The 19,171-nt window shown below is 38.8% G+C and overlaps 5 protein-coding genes and 1 pseudogene across 9 annotated transcripts; 2 read left to right on the top strand and 4 right to left on the bottom strand.

Annotated features, from left to right (window-relative positions):
- Window positions 1-81: 81 nt before the first annotated feature.
- Window positions 82-2,335, bottom strand: LOC108812182 (protein ENDOSPERM DEFECTIVE 1). Its single transcript, XM_018584367.2, has 6 exons — window positions 1,311-2,335; window positions 880-999; window positions 689-805; window positions 509-598; window positions 337-444; window positions 82-252 (listed from the first exon to the last, which is right to left on the bottom strand). Exons 1-6 carry the CDS (start codon window positions 2,169-2,171, stop codon window positions 184-186), a joined length of 1,365 nt encoding a protein of 454 aa, XP_018439869.2. The 5' UTR covers window positions 2,172-2,335; the 3' UTR covers window positions 82-183.
- A 2,701-nt stretch (window positions 2,336-5,036) lies between these two features.
- LOC108832870 (uncharacterized) lies at window positions 5,037-7,219 on the top strand. The gene is made up of 3 exons (XM_018606326.2): window positions 5,037-6,143; window positions 6,241-6,614; window positions 6,710-7,219. The coding sequence occupies exons 1-3, from the start codon at window positions 5,246-5,248 to the stop codon at window positions 6,821-6,823; spliced, it is 1,386 nt and encodes a 461-aa protein (XP_018461828.2). The 5' UTR covers window positions 5,037-5,245; the 3' UTR covers window positions 6,824-7,219.
- Window positions 7,220-7,433: 214 nt separating this feature from the next.
- LOC108832871 (methylenetetrahydrofolate reductase (NADH) 2) lies at window positions 7,434-10,466 on the bottom strand. 2 transcript variants are annotated; one of them, XM_018606329.2, is made up of 11 exons: window positions 10,265-10,466; window positions 9,668-10,173; window positions 9,509-9,591; window positions 9,267-9,440; window positions 8,948-9,121; window positions 8,766-8,866; window positions 8,570-8,681; window positions 8,418-8,498; window positions 8,163-8,340; window positions 7,749-8,083; window positions 7,434-7,656 (listed from the first exon to the last, which is right to left on the bottom strand). In XM_018606329.2, exons 2-11 carry the CDS (start codon window positions 10,128-10,130, stop codon window positions 7,573-7,575), a joined length of 1,785 nt encoding a protein of 594 aa, XP_018461831.1. In that variant the 5' UTR covers window positions 10,131-10,173; window positions 10,265-10,466; the 3' UTR covers window positions 7,434-7,572. The 2 variants fall into 2 exon arrangements, with proteins under 2 accessions (XP_018461831.1, XP_018461830.1); XM_018606328.2 differs by having other exon boundaries at window positions 9,668-10,168.
- A 115-nt stretch (window positions 10,467-10,581) lies between these two features.
- LOC108832868 (histone-lysine N-methyltransferase ASHH3) lies at window positions 10,582-13,334 on the bottom strand. Of its 3 annotated transcripts, none has more exons than XM_018606324.2 (13): window positions 13,057-13,334; window positions 12,822-12,954; window positions 12,619-12,730; window positions 12,429-12,528; window positions 12,266-12,344; window positions 12,014-12,185; window positions 11,853-11,933; window positions 11,585-11,732; window positions 11,444-11,480; window positions 11,279-11,369; window positions 11,157-11,205; window positions 10,959-11,045; window positions 10,582-10,881 (listed from the first exon to the last, which is right to left on the bottom strand). In XM_018606324.2, exons 1-12 carry the CDS (start codon window positions 13,072-13,074, stop codon window positions 10,971-10,973), a joined length of 1,095 nt encoding a protein of 364 aa, XP_018461826.2. In that variant the 5' UTR covers window positions 13,075-13,334; the 3' UTR covers window positions 10,582-10,881; window positions 10,959-10,970. The 3 variants fall into 3 exon arrangements, with proteins under 3 accessions (XP_018461826.2, XP_018461825.2, XP_056845139.1); XM_018606323.2 differs by having other exon boundaries at window positions 10,582-10,872; XM_056989159.1 differs by having other exon boundaries at window positions 10,582-10,854.
- Window positions 13,335-13,693: 359 nt separating this feature from the next.
- LOC108813590 (cysteine protease ATG4a) lies at window positions 13,694-16,197 on the top strand. 2 transcript variants are annotated; one of them, XM_056989157.1, is made up of 6 exons: window positions 13,694-13,921; window positions 14,288-14,775; window positions 14,847-14,983; window positions 15,053-15,559; window positions 15,640-15,701; window positions 15,784-16,197. In XM_056989157.1, exons 2-6 carry the CDS (start codon window positions 14,361-14,363, stop codon window positions 16,025-16,027), a joined length of 1,365 nt encoding a protein of 454 aa, XP_056845137.1. In that variant the 5' UTR covers window positions 13,694-13,921; window positions 14,288-14,360; the 3' UTR covers window positions 16,028-16,197. The 2 variants fall into 2 exon arrangements, with proteins under 2 accessions (XP_056845137.1, XP_056845138.1); XM_056989158.1 differs by having other exon boundaries at window positions 13,696-13,921; window positions 15,056-15,559.
- Window positions 16,050-17,550, bottom strand: LOC108813589 (F-box/kelch-repeat protein At2g44130-like; annotated as a pseudogene).
- Between the last annotated feature and the right edge of the window lie 1,621 nt (window positions 17,551-19,171).

Raw genomic sequence — 19,171 nt, 5'->3', positions numbered from 1 at the left:
TGATTGGATCCGGCTTAGGTTGGTTAAGTCCAATGAATACTCGAGAATCACTGCTTCTACAGAATTTAAAACAGTTGGATCCGGTTTAGCTTGGTTAAAAGCAGTTCAATTACTTCTTTATTAATCTGGTTACAATATAATGATCAGAACATATAATCCCCATGTAAAAAAAAAACTTTTGCTCTACTGAAGTTCACGCTTCTTGTGCTGTTGTTGTTGAATAAGCTGACTCCTAAGATAACATTCTTCAATCTGCATAAGAAGAAGACATTTATTAAACTTTAGCAACTGAAAAGAACAAAGGGTTATGTCAGGTTCAATGTTTCAGGTTTATACATGAGCTGAATGTGTCTTCAGTAGTGTAACTCCACAGTCTTGTACTGATGCCTTCTCTATACTGCTTACTCTTGCTAATTCAGACATCAAAGTCTCCATCTCTTGCGTCTGCAAAATGCATCAAAAATGTTAATCCCGATTCAAATTTATTATAGTAGAGTAGTATTCTAACCTTAGGCAAAAGATGTCCTATGTTTTGTACAATGCCTTCAACAGACTTTGAAGCCACAGCAACCACTTCCGCTAACTCCTTAGTCTCAACCTGATTTTGAGAAGCAAAAGTTCAAGTGGTTAGTACAAGTTATGAAAAATAGAGAACATGTTTATCATAGTTGATCCGAACAATATATACCTTGATATCAGCATCGAGAGGGAGCCGCAACGAAGCATTGCGTAACGCGTCAGATGTTTCTGTAAGTGAAGATGAATATTCATCTTCAAGTGTTGCCCACTGTTCCAAATAAGGAATCTGCATAGATTTCAAAAGATTAATCAACAATTCTCAATGAGTAAAAAAAAATATTGTCTAATAAGCGAACTTACTTGAGACTCCACAATCTCCTGAACAGCTTTCACTCTCAACAATCTCTGCAGTTCTATGCGTTTCTCCTGTACAGAGTCAGAGAGCTCTGACATTTTCAAACCAAGTGAGTAAAACATCCTCTGCAAGAACAAGAACTCACCGTCAACGACAGAGACATAAACCACATTCACTTCTGTGCAACTGGTGTTAATGTCAAAATCTACCAAACATAATGCTGTTTCAACAGTAATAAATATTGAGTCTAGACTGTCTACATTATCCTTAAGATCGCCACCATCATAACAGAACACACACTCACTTCTGAAACTGATGTTAATGTCAGATCCATACTGAATTATAACCAACAGACTTGTCTAATAATCATCGAGATATACTTAGCTAAAATATAAAAACATTTGATTCCTCAGAGTTGGAAAGATCAGAAAGTGACCTCAGCTTGTGCTTTCTGAGCTTGCGTTTTGACCTCAGCGTTTGCGTTTGCGAATCTCCACTGCAAGTAGCGGTTATGGAGCAGTTTCAGAGAGTGCGCATCAGCCTGCTGCCCTGAAACCTTCTTCTGCTTCTTTGCATCGGCTTGAGTCTTCGAGTTAGGTGCCACAGGAGGCAACGACGACAACGAAGCCCTCGCGTCTCGAAACGACGACGGATCGTCGCAGGACGCACTCAGGGAACGACGGAGAGGAGACGACGCGGTTTGATTGTTGTTGGCCTTCTTCGCGTGGCTCCTTGCTGGCAACAACGGATCTGAGCCGTTCGGTTTATCTCTGTTGTCGCTCTCTTCTTCGCCGTCCGCGGAGGAGACTGATAACCTGAGAAGCCTAGCCGCGGCGGAGGAGGTAAGCAGACGCTGCTGGTTCAGCCGAGATCTAGACGGAGGCGGCAGCGTCGGAGTGTCGAGACGGTGGCCGTTCTCTTTCAGCGGCTTGGATCGGTTGCTCTGGTGGTGGTTTTTGCCTCCGTCGTGGTGGAGAGGAAACGGAGAGTCCAGGCTACGCGCCGTCTCGGAAGGGCGATGGTTCTCGTCGCCTTCCGCTAGTTTCAACTGCCGTCTCGACTTCTGAACGGAAACGGATCTATGGTTGTGGTGATGGTGATGATGCCTGGGAGAAGATAGATGGAGATCTCCGGCTGAGGAGGAGGAGGAGGAAGATGAAGAAACCGGAGACATAAATCTCGAGCTGACTTCTCTCACCCTCGGACGCCGTGTAGACGGCGGAGGAGGAGCCGCCGCAGCCACAGGGGCAATTGCTGCAGGTGTCGATGGGTGCTCTCGGCCGGTTCTCGCCTCCATTTACAAATCGAATCGCAAAATCAAATCTGATTGGAATAAAATTTCGTAACCCTAAAACGAAGAGGAAGAAGAAGAAAGGGGGAATAAAACGAAGACAGGTGGTTTCAAATAAGAGAAGAAAGTAGCCGTTAAGGGTAACGCTCACCAAGCAAGCACAACGTAACGTTTCTCTCGTCCGTGAAAAGAATAAGATGACAGAAAAGGTTTTGTAATTAAATTATTTATTATTTATAGTGGTTATTTTTAATTAAACATTTAACGCCTGATTAATGTTTGGAGTTACGGTTTGACCGGATCAAATTCGATTCAGTAATTTGATTTACTATATTTTAATATTATATAAATTTTAAAATAATAATAGTAAATTTGATAATAACTAAAATATAAATAAGTAGTATCAAATATAAACTAATTTTTATTTATATAACTGGTTTACGAATTTCTGGTGGTTTTAATTGTTTTTATTTAATAAAATGGTAAGTGGGGCAGATAGTAATCTTGAAGATGAATATGGTGGTTTTCTAAGCGAGCAGATTATAGATATTTGAATTATATACATATATATAAGTGAGACTCTTGTTATATGTCAATATAGAGATGACTTTAGAGACTATGCAAGTCTCTGCTTTGAGAGATTTGGGGATATAGTGAATCTATGGTGCACATTGAATGAGCCATGGGTGTACAGTGTTGCGGGTTATGACACAGGGAGAAAAACGCCAGGACGATGCTCGAAGTATGTAAATGGAGCTAGTGTTGCCGGAATGTCGGGGTATGAAGCGTACATCATGAGCCATAACTTGCTTCTAGCGCACGCTGAAGCAGTGCAAGTGTTTAGAAAATGTGACCATGTAAGTATATTTTCTATAAATAGTAAGATCACAAGTCACTTTCCAGTTTTATATTTGTTTGTTGTAGTGATCTATGCAGATTAAAAATGGACAAATAGGAATTATGCATAACCCGCTCTGGTATGAGCCTTATGATCCGAGTCAGGGCCGGCTCTTACCCATGGCAACATAGGCATTTGCCATGGGTCCATAGGTCTACAAATTTTTTTAGTGTTATTTTGTGAATTATAAAAGGCTATTTTATTATATTAATTTATCAAATATTTGTTAAAACTATAATAAAAGGTCCATAATAAATTAAACATAATACAAAAACAACAAAACAAATTATGTATGGTTTTTACCATTTCCAATTTTCTCATTTATAAAACTTAATTTTCATATAAAGACCTATTTTTATTTTTAAAAATGTTTTTAATTCAAAAAGGTTCTTGTAGTTCATTTTTTAAAAGTTGCAATGAGAAATGTTAGATGACAATGTCTGGAAAATATTCTTAGTGTTATTTTGTGGATTATAAAAGCCTATTTCATTATATTAGTTTATCAAATAGTTGGTAAAATTATAATAAAAGGATCCATAATAAATTAAACATAATACAAAAATAACAAAACAAATTATATATGGTTTATCATTTCCAATTCTCATTTATAAAAATAAATATATTAGATAAAAAAGTTCTTGTCGTTTGAATTACTTACCAACCAATCAGATAAAAATATCTGAAATATTAGACTAATTCATGTCTCGTTTGAATTACTTACACTAGAAGGATGTAACCGAGCTATGGACGTCATGATTGGTTGGTAAGTAATTCAAACGAGACATGAATTAGTCTTTTTTTTTAGTGTCAAACCGACCTTGAATCTATCTTACATGGAATCGGAAGCGGGTACGAGGAAGCGGAAGCGTTTGGAAACGCGGAATCGTTATTTTATAAATTTTTAGGAAGCGGAAACGTTTTGGAAGCGTTTTAGTATATATATATATATATATATGTAATTACTATTATTAATCTAAACAAATATCACTTTAGTGTTAATAATTTAATGTTTTGAGTTATAATATGTATATAAAAAACTAAAATGAATTTTGATATTTAAGTTAATGTTTTGATATATTTATATATTATGAGAATATTATTAAATATTATCAAGAAAAGAAAAAAATACCAAAACTATATTGTTTTTTTATCAAACAAACATTTGTTTCTCCTGTTGTTAATTTCATACATTATTATGTAATTACATACACGTGTTCTTTCAAGTAGTTTCATATATTTAGACCGTGAGCGATAAGATTAGAATATCCATATTTGTTTATCCCTAATGTTGATTAAAACAAAAATTCAAAAAAGTTATAACTGAAAGAACACGTGTAACTTGAAAACCCTAATTGCTTCTTCTCCACCTTTGAAACTACTTTTTCACACATGATAAACTATGTACATAGATTTCATCTATCAACAAGTATGAGTATTTGTCAAGTACTTTTATATCGTTGGACGATTCCGACTCAATTAATTATGCGCTTCCAAATCAGAATCATAGCTTCCCATGCGCTTCCATATTCAGCTTTTCTAGAATCGTGATTCCAACACGATTCCAAACGGTTCCGGACGCTTCCGATCCCGCTTCCGCTTCCGAAGCAGGAATCATAGTCAAAACAACGATTCCGTGTAACGCAGCCTTGAATTTGTCTTCTTGTCGCGGTGTTTCCCCAAATTATACTATTTTAAAATACATCAACATTTTTTTCCCCTAAATTATACTATTTTAAAATGTTATTTTTTGTTTTTTTTTTTTTTTCATATGTTCTTTTTTGTTAGTTAAATTTTTTTCTTCTGATATATACTTTTTTTTTAGGAATAGCAAATTAAAAAACAAAAAAAAGTGAAGAGATGGGCCCAATTACACTTCTGGCCCAAATTCTAGCTCACTTAGGAAAGACCAAACCATGCTTTGTCGGTTAATTCTTAACAAGAAAAGGAAACGTTAAAGAGGGTCTCGTGTTTTGTGAGAATGGAAATAATCCTTTTACGAGAGGATAGGGTCAAGGTTGTGACTATATAAAGAGAACTTATACAGCAGGAAGAAATCATCCGATCAATAAGAAAGACGAGAGCAATAAGAGATAAAAGAGATCAAGAGAGAGAGATCTTGTGAAAGGAGGAGGACTTGTTGTGTCTGTTGTGATTAGTTAAAAAAAAAAGAAGGTTTGGCAGGATGAGGATGAAGGCGAGGGCTGAATACGCTACAGCTAAGATAGCGGTGTGGTGGGACATGAAGGACTGTCCGATTCCGGAGGGTTATGAAGCTGGTCGGATCCGACAGAGTATAGAAGGGGAGTTGAAGGAAAAAGGCTACTCTGGTCCAGTCTCCATCACTGCATATGGCGACCAAACACAAACCCCAGTTCACATCCTGCAAGGGCTCTTTTCCACTGGAGTCTCTGTAGCACATACCAGATCCGAAAGCACAAACCACCTCATGTATAGGGATATTGTGGAGTGGCGAGATGAGAATCCTCCTCCTGCTACAATGATGATCATATCAGATCAGGTGGTAAATCACTTGTCTTGGGATCTGGTCCGGCTACAACAACGGACGCTATATAACCTTTTTCTGGCTTATTCAATTATGCCCGAAGCATTTATTATCCTCTCCAGAAGTGAAGAGTGGTGCTGGAAAGAATTGCTAAAGATTAAACGAAGCGCACCACCTCTTGTTGTTGTTCAGGGTGCCAAGTTTTATTGCAAATCGTGCAATTTCGATTTTCAAAGCCCTAAGAAATTCACCAAGCATCTCTCAAGTTATGAGCACGCACGGGAAGAGGCTGTAACCACAGCGTACAAGAAGGTCTTACGTGTAACGGAGGATTGGGGAAGAAACTACAAGGCGACGCCTGAATTTGCGACAGCTAAAATACAGGTGTGGTGGGACATGTTTGACTGTCCGATACCCCAAGGTTATGATGCTTGTCTGGTCCGTCCGAGTATAGAAGCGGCATTCAAGGAATTAGGTTACAATGGTCCTGTCTCTATCACTGCCTATGGCGACCATAAACATACTCCCTTACAAGCTCTCTCTTCAACTGGTGTCCATGTTGCACATACCGTTCGCGGTTAGTCCTCTGAATATATATATATATATTTTTTTTTTATTGGCCCTAAATATTTCTACCCTCCTAACTTAAATGCTTTTATTGATTGATGATACAGGTGTCGAATACACACACATGTATGAAGATGTGAAGGACTGGCATGATGATAATCCTCCTCAAACAGCTGCTATAATGATGGTCATATCGGATAGTGTGGAGATCATTTCAACTGGTCTTGTCGACCTACTACAAGAGAATAATTACAACCTTTTTCTGGCTTATTCGTTTAGGCCTTACAAAATGTCATACCTCCTTACTTCTGCGGAGTGGCTCTGGGAAAGCTTACTTGCTGCAGGTCCTCTTAAGAAGCACAGTCTTCTTCACAAGTGCTCCAGCACCGCAATGTTTTATTGCAATTTGTGCTGCTTTGATACCAAAAGAATTGATAATTTCAGGGCACATATCCTAAGTGATGAAAAACATGCACAAGAAGTAAGCATCTATCTGCTTTTTTTTTTCTTTTATGTCTAACCAGTTAGAGCAATTTAAGAACCCTGTTTAACTTTCTTTTTTTTTCCCACTCGCAGGAGAAAAGAATTCCTGCCCATCGTAACTCTACTAGTCAGTACAACAGGCGATGCCGAGTAGCTGAGTACGATCGACATCATTTGCTGGATCCTCGACATTCTGAAATTGATTGAAGCAGCAACGAGATTTTGAGCTCAAACTGATCTTGACACTGAAGAAAACAACCAAAAAAATTGAAACTTTATAGATGAACAGCAGCTCTCTCAAGAAAGCTAATACGTACGGTTTTGCTTCACCCTTTTATAGACACGTGCTTCTTTGTACACATGGGTACGGGTCTTTTATCTTGATTTGGATCCGGTTCAATATCTGGATTGCCTAGACCCAACAAGTTTTGCTTAGAGTCCATCATCAAGTTTGCATTTTTTCTCATTCACCCTTCTGATGAGACCATTAAACTGTTCTCTATGCATTTTAAATCTTCCACTTTTTCTGTATGCATTTTTTCTTTCTTTTTTAAGTTATGTCTGAACGACTGAACCATTGCATATACATTTTATGGCTTGATATGGATAAAGCTCAGAGTGACTAAATGTAATTAATTCAAAAATTTATCATACTAATTTAGAATAAATTTAGTCGTTTCCAACTTTATATGATTTTCAAATTCTTTCGACGTTAAGGTGAATATGATGCTACCAATTATCGGTCGGGCCGGTTTTAGAACTAATGAAAGCTTTGTTTCAGGCAACTTTTGCGTCACATAGGTAGGGAGACAGATGCTTTCTTTAGCAATACAAACTTTATTGGCAAATCAACATGATAATGATGACAACATGATGTATATAGAACTATATTCCCAATATTTTAAGAGACATTACAAAAGCCAAATCATGAAAGCCGTGGGACACAGATGTTCTTCTCAAAGATCAGCAAAGACTGTGAATATGTTACCGTTGATGTAATCATTCTCAACCAAACTCACCAAATAGTAACTGGTCTTGACCTGCATTAATCGCCATATGGTCATTTATAAACCATTGTCAAAAAAACAAAACATAATCACGAATTAAGTTATTTTGTAATGATAATTTTTACCTCTTCGAGCAAGTTTCTTGAAGGGTCAGATTCAGGGTACAAGTTAGACCAGCTTCTTGACCAAGTCTCAAACGCTTCATCTTTCCACACTTTGAAGCTAGCCGGATCCACAATGGTTGGTTGAATGATCTCCTTAGCCGGGAAAACTCCCCAAGTAACAGCATTCACATCGGACTGATCAGTGTTTGACACCCAGTTGTCTCCTTTGTTGACAGCTATGTAAGTTATAGATGGCAAAGCTTTGCATTTCTCAACAACTGCATCTAACTTCTCCCTTGAGCAGAAGAACTCTAGGTAAGCCTTTTGGTATACGTATCCACCAGGACCACCCCATCCTGCAAAAAGGAGTCTTGAGTCAGTAGACACTAGTTTATGAGACGAAAAATTTTCAGATGGAACTTATTGAGAGCTCACCAACAGTTGAGGAATCAGATCTCTCTGCGTTGACAGATGGTTGGCTATTGATGGTCAAGAAGCCTTTGGAGTTGATTTTCACCAGCTGCTCGTTTATGATCTTTGTCTCTGGCTGGAGCCCATACAGTTCAGACCATGGACTGCTTTTTAAGTTTCCAAGGCAGAGCTCCTTGAATTTCTGTTACACGTGACAGTGTTTTTATTGCAAGTGTCTTGAGTGTTGTTGCAATGGTGAATGGAAGAAATGTTTTTTACCTCCTGAATATCTTCAACGCTTTTCAATGGGACAACCCATTCTTGCTGAAGCTTCTTGTCACGTGCTCGTGGGCGTGAGAACTGAAAAAAAAACAAAAAGCATTAAGTTCAGTAAAGAAGCTCACAAGAACATGTTACAGAGGAGGTAGTACCTGATGATCCGTGAGTGCACCATATGAGGCACTGCGTGAATCACCCCACCGGCCTTGTGGGAAGTCCTCCCATCCCTTGGTTCTAGAAATGTAGCTCTTCGGACGATTTGCCCTTCAAAAGATTAATTAGAATAACTCTTCAAGTCTCTGCAGAGGCATAATCAGAAGATAAGAGAAAGAAACTAAGTGTGTTTACCAGAAAATGGGACGCACATCTTCCTTAGTACGGAAAACATTTGCTGGACGTCTCCACGGTAAAGAACGAGAGATTTTTGACTCATCAATCATACCAAGATTCTACAAAATCAACACCATAGTTTAGGATAGAATACTCCAGTAGTAGTATCACAACAGGTAGTATAGAAAATGAGGACCAACCATTAATATTGCAAGAGCTGATTTCTCCATGTTCAATGTGTAGAGATGAAGAGACTTTGTTCCATGAGCCAAGATCTTTCTGCACATCTCTGTTCCAAGGTGGATACCATAGGCTTTCACAGCTTCTTCATTGTCCTGGATAGGCTCCAAGGCAGCCATCACCTCAGCTGGTATCTATATTATAAAGCAGAACATTAGAATCTATGTAACTATCACCATCATCATTCAATATGTTAATGAAGCTAATATGTGACTACCACAGCTGATCAAACTAGCATGAGTACCTTGATTTTATAGTAAGAGTTGTCTCAAAACATACCTTGGTTTTACAGAAACCAGTCATACGCAAGAACCCCTTGTAGTTATTAATGGGCATAATCCCAGGAACAATGGGACACTTAATCCCAATTTGCCGACAGTCATTCACAAACTTGAGGAAGACATCAGTATCATAGAAAAGCTGAGTAACAATCAGATCAGCTCCAGCATCAACCTGTTCCAGATTCAAAAAGTCAAAACCTTTACAAAGATTTATGAAAATAGTAGCAAAAAAAACAAGACCTTTCTCTTCAAGTACTCAAGATCACTCTGGTAAGCTTCATTTGACGCAAGACCATTCTCACCAATAACATCAGGATGAGCCTCTGTATTTAAAGATCCAATCTTTTAGCTCAGAACATAATCACAAAGATCAAAGATTATGTTCTGAGTAACCATTACCTGGATAGCCAGCAACAGTGATCCCAAAGTAATCACCATACTTGCTCCTAATATGATTCACAAGATCCAAAGCGCAACCAAACCCTCCTTCAACCTGAACGAACTTATCATGACCATGAGGAGGATCACCTCTAAGAGCAAGCACGTTCTGAATCCCATTGGCTCTAATCGTCTCAAGCGCGTGGTCTATCTTCTCCACAGGCATGTTAGTGCAAGTGAGATGCATCATGCTCTCGACACAGACAACGTTCTGCATCCTGGAAGCGATGTCGAGCGTGAGATCAGCAGTGGATCCACCAGCTCCCCAAGTGATGTCGCAGAAAGTGGGACCGTAAGCGACCATACGGTCCATACGCTCGAAGAGATTGTCGACTCCATCTTCGGTCTTGGGAGGGAAGAACTCGAAGGAGAAGGCTGTCTTGCCTTCTTCGGCTAGGGACTGGATCTTGTCTATCACCTTCATGTTCCCTGCTCACAGGTTCTGCTTCTTGTGTGTGCTCACTGCGCTTTATAGTAAACAGAGATCCCAAGAAGTTAGGTATGATTCACTGACTCTTAAATATTACTTTTTTTAATCAGACAAGATGAGTTAATTACCAACTACGAGGTGGTAGTGTCGCCGTCTTTCGCCAACCCCCCTGCTTTAAAGTTGGTGTAGCAGAACCACTCACTTCACCACGTACCACGCAAGCAAGTCTTTGGTTTCAATCTCAAAAAACGAAACTGGTTAGACTTTTCCAAACCGTCTTACTTGGCTTCTGTCGGCGCCGCCGACACAGTTGCACGAAGATAGCTTTTGCTGTACGTGCTAACTATTAGCTGTTATTAAACCTCACAGACTTTCTCATTAATTGTAATACAGTTTTTTAAAAAAAAAATCTGTCAATGACATGTATTTGAAGGCAAGGGTAGAAGGTAGAACAGTCTTTGATTACAACAACAGTACAGTACAGTACAGTACAGTACAGGTACATACACCACAAAGTTCTTGCAAGACATCGTTCATCATCTTTGAGATGTTGACGAAAAATGAGGAAATTAAGGAGAAGGAGAAATTACAAATATGGTTATGTATAATCTTACAAACATTACATTCTGTTAGATGCAACATAACAAGGTCACTGCACCAATCCCCAAATCAAACTTTAAAGGCTGGCAGATTTGTTCAACTTTTGCTCCAAAGAATTCTGCAGAGAAGAAGAAAGCTGCAAGGACTATTTTAATGGTAAGTGGTAATTCTAATGTTATGTTGATAGAAAATTAGAAATCAACCAAAGAGTTATAAAATCACCTTAGAACACTATTAGTCAGATAGAATCTCCCAATCTTCTTCTTTGGACATGTCAATAAACTCGGTAACACCATCTTCAAACATTATCTGGAACCAGTTATTGATTAAACAAAAAAAATAAACAGAGGTCTTATATTAAGAATGCGTTTGCTAAAGGTGTGAACAAGTATTGGCTTTGATGGAAGGAAACATACATACCGCGTGCTTTCTTGTAAACGCACTAAAGTTTCTAATGATGCCAAAACACCTGCAAAAGAAACTCAATTAGATCATGAGTCGGTAAACTAATCTGAAAGTCAAAAAAGCAAGTGGAAGTATACCTATCACTCCTGGTGCGAGATAGCCTGACCACCACACCAATGCAGTTACGAGGACATGGCTCCCCTTGCTTAAGCTTGTTCCATGACTTTCCTGGAGAAACAAACATACAAAACATACTAAGCTAGTCTAGCAAACAGAGAAGAAGAAAAAAGAACAATACTTACCTTCTTCATGTTCATGTATAGCTCCATTTTGATGCACCTAACCAAAAAGTAAGGAGTAATTAAGTCTCTAGACCTCATAACACACAAAATCTCAGTGGCTTATAAAACTATTCAATGGCAAAGACAGGATCTATATAGCACCTTAGGCAGGGTCTGGGCTACTTCAGATACAACTACATGAAGAGCTTCGTCAGAGGGTAATTTAGGCTTGCTTGGTTTCACCCCAAGCTTCCTTCTGCAACCTATGGCTCCACAATGGCAGTCTTGATCTGCACCAAACTGAACAAACCTGCTCTATTTCTATTAGTGTCACTACTCAACAGATTATGAAACTCTTACTTTATTCAAACAACGTAAATTGATAACATAAGCTAAGAAACATGGGGACGAACATAAACTGATGACTTACTGATAGTCATAAGTCAGATGCTCTCCTTTCTTTATGTCACAGGTTGCAAAAATGCCGATTCTTGTCTCGCCATCAATGATCCTAATAGAATGAAATAGAATAACCAAATGATGACTATGCTCTAACATGCATAAGAAATGAAGGTGACAAGAAACAAAAACCATTTCTGCATCTGCGTATTGGGGTTGCAACTATGATTGATATATCTCGACTTGTTCCCCTTATGAGTGGCATCAATCACCATATCTCTGTTTATCTCACACAGATAGAAATTCGTCTCTCCATGGTGTTTCATCTTCCAAAGCCTTTCCTCACAAGTCTTATCATCTATAACTATATCCAGCCAAAGAGAAGACAGTTACAATAGATTCACCAGAGAGACAAAAAACATCAAAGAGTCATCACATCATTACCTTCTCCTACGTACTCAATGATAAACTCTCCTTGTTCAATCTCTTCTTCTGCTACAATCCCTGATCCGCATTTTTCAGTCTACAATAATACACAACTGATATAACAACCCAACAAACAAACAACAAACAACAAGTCTTTAAAGGAAACTATATATACAATTACCTGAACCAACTTCAACTTCTTGACATACCGGTGTTGGAACGGCTTGTTTTTGCACTCGCTACCACACTTGCAACTGGAAGAACAGCTTGAGAATAGCATCCTAACACAAAAGTTGAAATATACTTTAAAAAAAAAACATGGTGTGAATGCTCTTTACATAATCCAAGAAAGTAACTGAGGGCATACATACCCACAATGGCAATTACTACCGCACACAGTTGAAGAGTCAGGGGACAAGGAACAAGAACAGAATATTCCATCATCCTCAACTCCCTTCTTGGTTTTCTTCGTCAAGTATATATCTTTATAACTAAGCTAAGGCTACAACGATTCAACAAATCTCAAACCAAAATTGAATTTTTTAAAAAAAAAAAAAAATTAAGAAAAGGATACTGCGCTTGATGAAGATGTAAGGAGGAGTTGGTTTGCCTTTGTTCAACCAATCAGGCAACTCGAACTCCTCTGCTTCACCAATCTGCTTCAGCAGCTTGTTGAACACTTGTCCTATGGGGTTCCTGTCGGAAATCTGATTTTTTTTTTAAAGCATCTCCAAAATTTCAGACATTTATGAAAAAAAAGATAAGTTAAGATTACAGGAAGAAATTAGACTCTTTTCGAAGGAACAAACCTTCTTCGAGGCAGGCATAGTTAGAGATTCGATTGAAACCAGAGAGTAAAAACAAGATTTGAACTTTGATATGCCTGCGCGTCTTCCTGTTGATGAAAGATTCGAAATTTCGAAACTCTGGTTAAGTTAAGTGTGATTGGTGTTGAAGTGGGGGGCCACCTGTTGAAGTTGAACGAATGTGACTATGGCGGATCTGGAGGGGAGGATAAGTAGAAGAAGACGAGCGAGGAAGAAAGAGCGGCAGTTCTTTTTTTTTTTTATTTACTACCAACTTTGATAATTGCGTATCTTCTGAAAATGGTAAAACTGTAAAATTTCAGCAATTGAGAAACGCGACTGTTGACCCGATCGTCTTGGGCTTTGATGGGCTTTTAAGCAAGCCCAACCCAGTAGCAATATAGTTGCGTTATTTGTTAGATAATTACATGACTCGCTGTCGTGATCACATTTATTTATATGCTGCTAATTATTTTTATTTTATTTTTTTGCAATTGTGCAACTGTATTATTCCCGGGAAACCCTAAAATAGCAAAACTATATTATAATTATTTTTCTAGGATTTATGCAAAACAAATTAATCGCAAATCTTTCTTTTTAATAATCCTGGAGTAACAATGATAACCCTGATTTATGTGAAAACTAATTAATAAATTAAATAAAGGTCTTATCAAAAATTCTAATCAGAGCTTGAACAAGTAGAGATTCTCAGATTGTGTCCCAAAGGAGACAAGACACACGTTCGCCTTAGTTGTCCGTTGTAAAAGGTATCTTCGACGGGACTCAGAAGCAAGAAGACACAACACGAAACCGATCTTCTTCTCTTTCTTCTTGTCCTCGTTGGTGCTTGTTTGATCGATCTTCTCAGGTGATCCTTTTACTTCCTGCTAGTTATTCGGAATTGTGACTTGTGAGAGTTCCCTAAGCTAATAGATTAGATGATGAAATCGTTTACTATATATATTAGCTCTCTACCAATTTGTGTTTGATTACATGATCGGTTTTCAATTGCGTCTTAAAGTCTCGATTTTTACTCTCTATTTTGTGATTTTTTTCTGAGAATTTATTCAATTAGGAGGATATGTATATGTCTCTATTGAACCCTAAACCCTCTTGATAGACATATGGAACCAGAATGTCTTAAAGATATGATGTCTGTCTTTGAGAGTTGGTTAGCTCATCTTGGCTTGAACTTGTAAGTGTGTTTTGATATCTTTTATGTGTATTGTTTCAGATAAGGTTCCTAGGGGTTTAGGTTTGCTTCTATGACCCGGACACGTTGCAATGGGTGCTCCATGTCTAGGTAAATGAAGGCTTTAACCGATAGGTTTGTTCCCCAACCATCATCAAGCAAGAGTGAAAAGCACGAAACATCTCTAGTTTCGTCAGATTCAGAACCTAGCGATAATAATAATAACAAGTCCAAGTTTACCTTGCGGTCGGAGTCTTCAACCTCGGGGCATAAGCAAGTTTGCGCTGCTACTTGGACATCGCTTGTAAAGAAAGTCTCTATGGCGAGTGGTGCGATCAAGAGGTTCCACGATCGTGTTTTAGGACCAAACAGGACTGGTCTTCCGAGCACTACTAGTGATGTCTGGCTCTTGGGCGTCTGTTATAAAATATCTGAGGACGAACCCTCAAAGGAAGAAACAGATGATGGCAGCGTAGTGGCTGAACTGAAACAAGATTTTTCTTCCAGAATACTGATGACATATCGTAAAGGTACAAACTCAAAGCCAACATAAAGTTTTTTTTTTTTTGGCAGAATATTCACATTTTTATTTTTATTACAGGTTTTGAGCCTATTAAGGACACAACCTACACCAGCGATGTAAACTGGGGTTGCATGATACGGAGCAGCCAGATGTTGTTTGCTCAGGCATTGCTTTTCCATAGACTGGGGAGGTCTTGGAGGATCAATAAATCCGAGGTTTAGCTCAGTCTTATATTCATTATAATAACTGAAGTCTCATTGCCTGTTTTGGTTTTGGAAATGCAGCAGCCTGAGCAGGACTACTTAGAGACGTTGGAACCTTTTGGTGATTCGGAGGCTTCAGCTTTCTCCATCCACAATCTTATCCTAGTGGGAGAGTCTTACGGTCTCGCAGCCGGGTCATGGGTAGGACCGTATGCGATTTGCCGGTCGTGGGAGTCGTTAGCGTGCAAGAAGAGAAAACAAACCGATTCGCTTCCTATGGCTATTCATATAGTTTCTGGCAGCGAAGATGGGGAGAGAGGTGGAGCTCCGGTTCTCTGTATAGAAGATGCGACCAAATCTTGTGTGGAATTCTCTAGAGGAGAGGATGAGTGGGCACCGCTTCTGCTCTTGGTCCCATTGGTTCTCGGTCTTGACAGAGTGAACCCCAGGTACATTCCATCTCTCAAAGCCACGTTCGCTTTCCCTCAAAGCCTTGGAGTTTTGGGTGGGAAGCCAGGTGCTTCGACTTACATAGTTGGTGTTCAAGATGACAATGGTTTCTACCTTGATCCGCATGATGTTCAGCAGGTAATTAATTAATCATCTATGTGATGTCATGTCATGTCGCATGTTGGTTTTTTTACTGATTGAGACGTATCGGTGTGTAGGTAGTCACAGTGAACAAGGGAACTCCAGATGTTGTTGTTGACACGTCCTCATATCATTGCAAGTGAGTTTTTCATCATTCTATCTATCTATCTATTCGTTTGGCCAGTTCTCTTTTTAAGTGTGTGTCTTTACTCTGCAATCAGTGTCCTACGTTACGTTCCTTTGGAGTCGCTTGACCCATCACTAGCTCTTGGATTCTATTGCCGCGACAAATGTGACTTCGATGACTTGTGTCTCCGAGCATCGAAACTGGCTGAGGAATCAAAAGGTGCTCCGTTGTTCACGGTGACTCAATCCCACAGCTTGGTTACCCACCACAGCAGCTGCGAGTTTGTGGAGGATGATACAGAGGAAGAACGTGAAGAAGATGACTGGCAATTGCTCTGATCATCATCCAAAACTCTTAAAAGAAAAAAACATTTTACGATTCTTTTCCTTCAGACAAGTACAATGTTTTATCTTTAGAATCTTCAGACCAGATCACACAAAGACAAGGTTGTACTTTTAAAAACACGTTTAGTTAAAAAAACATCGAAAGTAGTTTTGTGTTTCATTCATCATTATCATCTTCAGACATAGATTGAAGCATGTGAGAACGGAAGAGTGGAGAAACCAAAAGGTATGTCATGGACACGACTCCATTTCTCCGACATCTTCCTCATCATCACTCCTCCTTCACTCTCACTCCCCCCGCCAATCATCACCACCGCTTCACCTCCGAAGCTTCCTCCGTAAACCGAGCTTCCCGTGACCGGAAGCTGCATACTCTCAAGCTCAAGTTTCCACTTTCTTGAATCGTCTTCACTCTCCCACCGTCTCTTACTCTCTTCTAACTCGCTGTCTGTGAAACACCACAACTTAGAGGCGTCTCCTGCGATGCGGCCTCTAGGGCTACTATCCACGTACGGCCAGACATTCTCGATTCTTGACCAGGAGTTCGTAACCGGGTCGTAAACTTCTCCGTCGGTACGGAACCTCCCTTGAGACTCTGTTCCGTAACCGCTCAAAACGCAGAATCCTGAGTGGGCCGAACATGGGCCGTCTAAATGGGCTTTTTGGGGCCCATTTCGAGTCCTTGACACTCGTCTCTTCCTTCGCTCATCGGAGGGAGAGACGACCACTCGTCTTTCTCCACGTCGTACACCTCCGCCGATCGCAACGCGTTCTTATGCTCGTCGTGACCTCCGGCGACGTACACTTTCGTCGAGCCGACGACGGAAGCGCAGGCGAAGAAGGAGCGAGCTTCGTTCATAGGCGCTCCTCGCCTCCACCTCCTCCCGCTTCCTCCTCCGGCGAGCTCGAGGACGTAGACGTCTTTAACCGGCCGTAGCGTCTCCGGATCCCACCCGCCGACGAGTATAACCTTCCCGGCGTCCTGAACCGCGACGCACTCGCAGAAAAGCGGGATCCGTTGGTGATGCGCGGGAAACGCGACGAGGTTCCACGTGGACATCGTCGCGTTGTAAACGCTCAGACCAAACCGCGGCATCACGGAAACGCGCGGCTGCTGTAACACTAACACCTCCTCCGCTGAGGACGTCTCTTCAACCGCTTTAGACGCTGGATTCAGCGGTTGAACTAAGCAGAGGAGAAGCTCTGCTTTGCCGCATCTCCTCCGCTCTCTGGTGAAGCAAGAAGAGTCAGAGCCAGAGAGCAAGCTTCGCCAAGAACTGCAAACGGATTTCATAGCGGGTTGAGATTGGAACGGTGCTCTGACCAGACACTCGACAGCTAGCTCCGGTGGTAAACCGGGAATCAAACCTTTTGAAACTTCACCAGCTTTCTTTTTCGACATTACCATATATAGTATTTGTTAGAGGATAAACAGATAGTGTGCGAGTTTGGTTATGAGTGTACGGTGTGGAGAAGATAGACAAAACACACTCGAGGAGATGTGAATTAACTTTTGAGTGAGTTTGAAGTTACGCAAAGGTGGCAGAGCCTTTATATAGGGAAAGAAGAGGAGGACAGAGTCGTGGTTTAAAACTACGCGACGGTTCGGTTTATACTTTTCCAATTTTAGCAGCTTCATGTACTCGATAGTTTAGATTAGATTAAAACTTATATATTATACTTGTTCGTTCCACGAAGATGAGTATTTTAAGAGAAAAAAATGGTTTCACAAATTTTAAGCTTTTAATGCAAATTTAATAAAAAAATAGTTTTGAGAAATTTTTGCTAAAATTATTAGGTAAAAGTTATAGGAATAAGATATTTATTGTTCAACAATAATTATTTTTAAATGAGTGAAAAGTCTAAAAAATTCATTGCGAAATAGATGGAGTATATATTAATATTTCTGGGGAAACACAAAAAATAGTAAATGTTGTAAGTTACAACATAGATTATTTTGTGTTGGTTCACCAGGTTTATCGATTTTGTGGTTGAATTGATAAATCTAGTTTGGGTTTTGTGAAAAAATAATATTTAAAAATTTAGTAAAATTCATAAGAATCCACTAAAACTTGGAATTTGATATCGGTTGAACAAGTGGTTAAACATGTAAATAATTTTTATTTGTAATTTTTTATAGTTTTTACTTGAAACAAATGAAGTGAACGATGATAAAGAGAACCAAATTTGATTTGATTTGGTGTTATTTTATTTTTGTTTTATCGATAATTTATTAATATTTTAATTTATTTTAAATTTGAAGTTTAATTTTATCATCCACATTAGAAATTAAATATTTATGAATTTTGAAATTTTGATATCTTTTGTTAGATGTCATAACTCTTAATTTATTACAAAAATTAGATAGTTTAAACTATTTTTTGATATATTATATGTAAAATGAAAATAAAATATAAAAACTAAAGTTAAATATTTTATAAATATCCAAACTATTATTTTATGTTCTATGAAAATTTAGAAAATACTTAAATTTAGTTTATATATATTTGTTTTAATAGCTAATATATTATTATATGATAAAATCAATTTACTTATTAACATGTGGTTTATACGTCGAGCCCGATGATCCGGTGATCCGAAACGTCATCCAACCGATCTCTGTGTTGGGTTTAAAAATATTGCATGTATGTTTTTTAATCTGAAAGCCCTTGTAAAAACAAACTTTACGTAACTTTTTTAGGTTAATTAAGTTAGGTAAAGTTCACTGTATGATATTCCTCAGTTGATACTGTCGCATATATGTTTTAGTCTTTTACCAGACTGAAGTATAAAAGTATCTTGACCTAATATAGCTTTTTAACTAGATTACTATAGTTTATATTCGCCCTTTCAGACTTTCAGTGTCACCTGATGCAAGCATAGTAAATAGCGATGCAAATGGTCAAGAGCAGATGATGACATCTTTGTTCTTCATATTTCCATAATCTTGATATGTGGATATCATTGATCGATAGGAAGACTTCTAATCGAGTAAGAGTTTTGAATTACGTGAGGTACATAGCGTAACCGATGAATGAACTAGTTCGATAATTCAACTCCCAATTAAGTTACATATCAGTTTTCTTTTATTATTGTTATAAGGGACTAGCATCACCTCGAAAAACAGTATCCGTAACC

Source organism: Raphanus sativus, chromosome 6 (genome assembly GCF_000801105.2).
Source record: "Raphanus sativus cultivar WK10039 chromosome 6, ASM80110v3, whole genome shotgun sequence".
Taxonomy (NCBI): Eukaryota; Viridiplantae; Streptophyta; class Magnoliopsida; order Brassicales; family Brassicaceae; genus Raphanus; species Raphanus sativus.
Note: the sequence above shows the minus strand (reverse complement) of the source record. Positions and strands in the feature narration are given on the sequence as shown.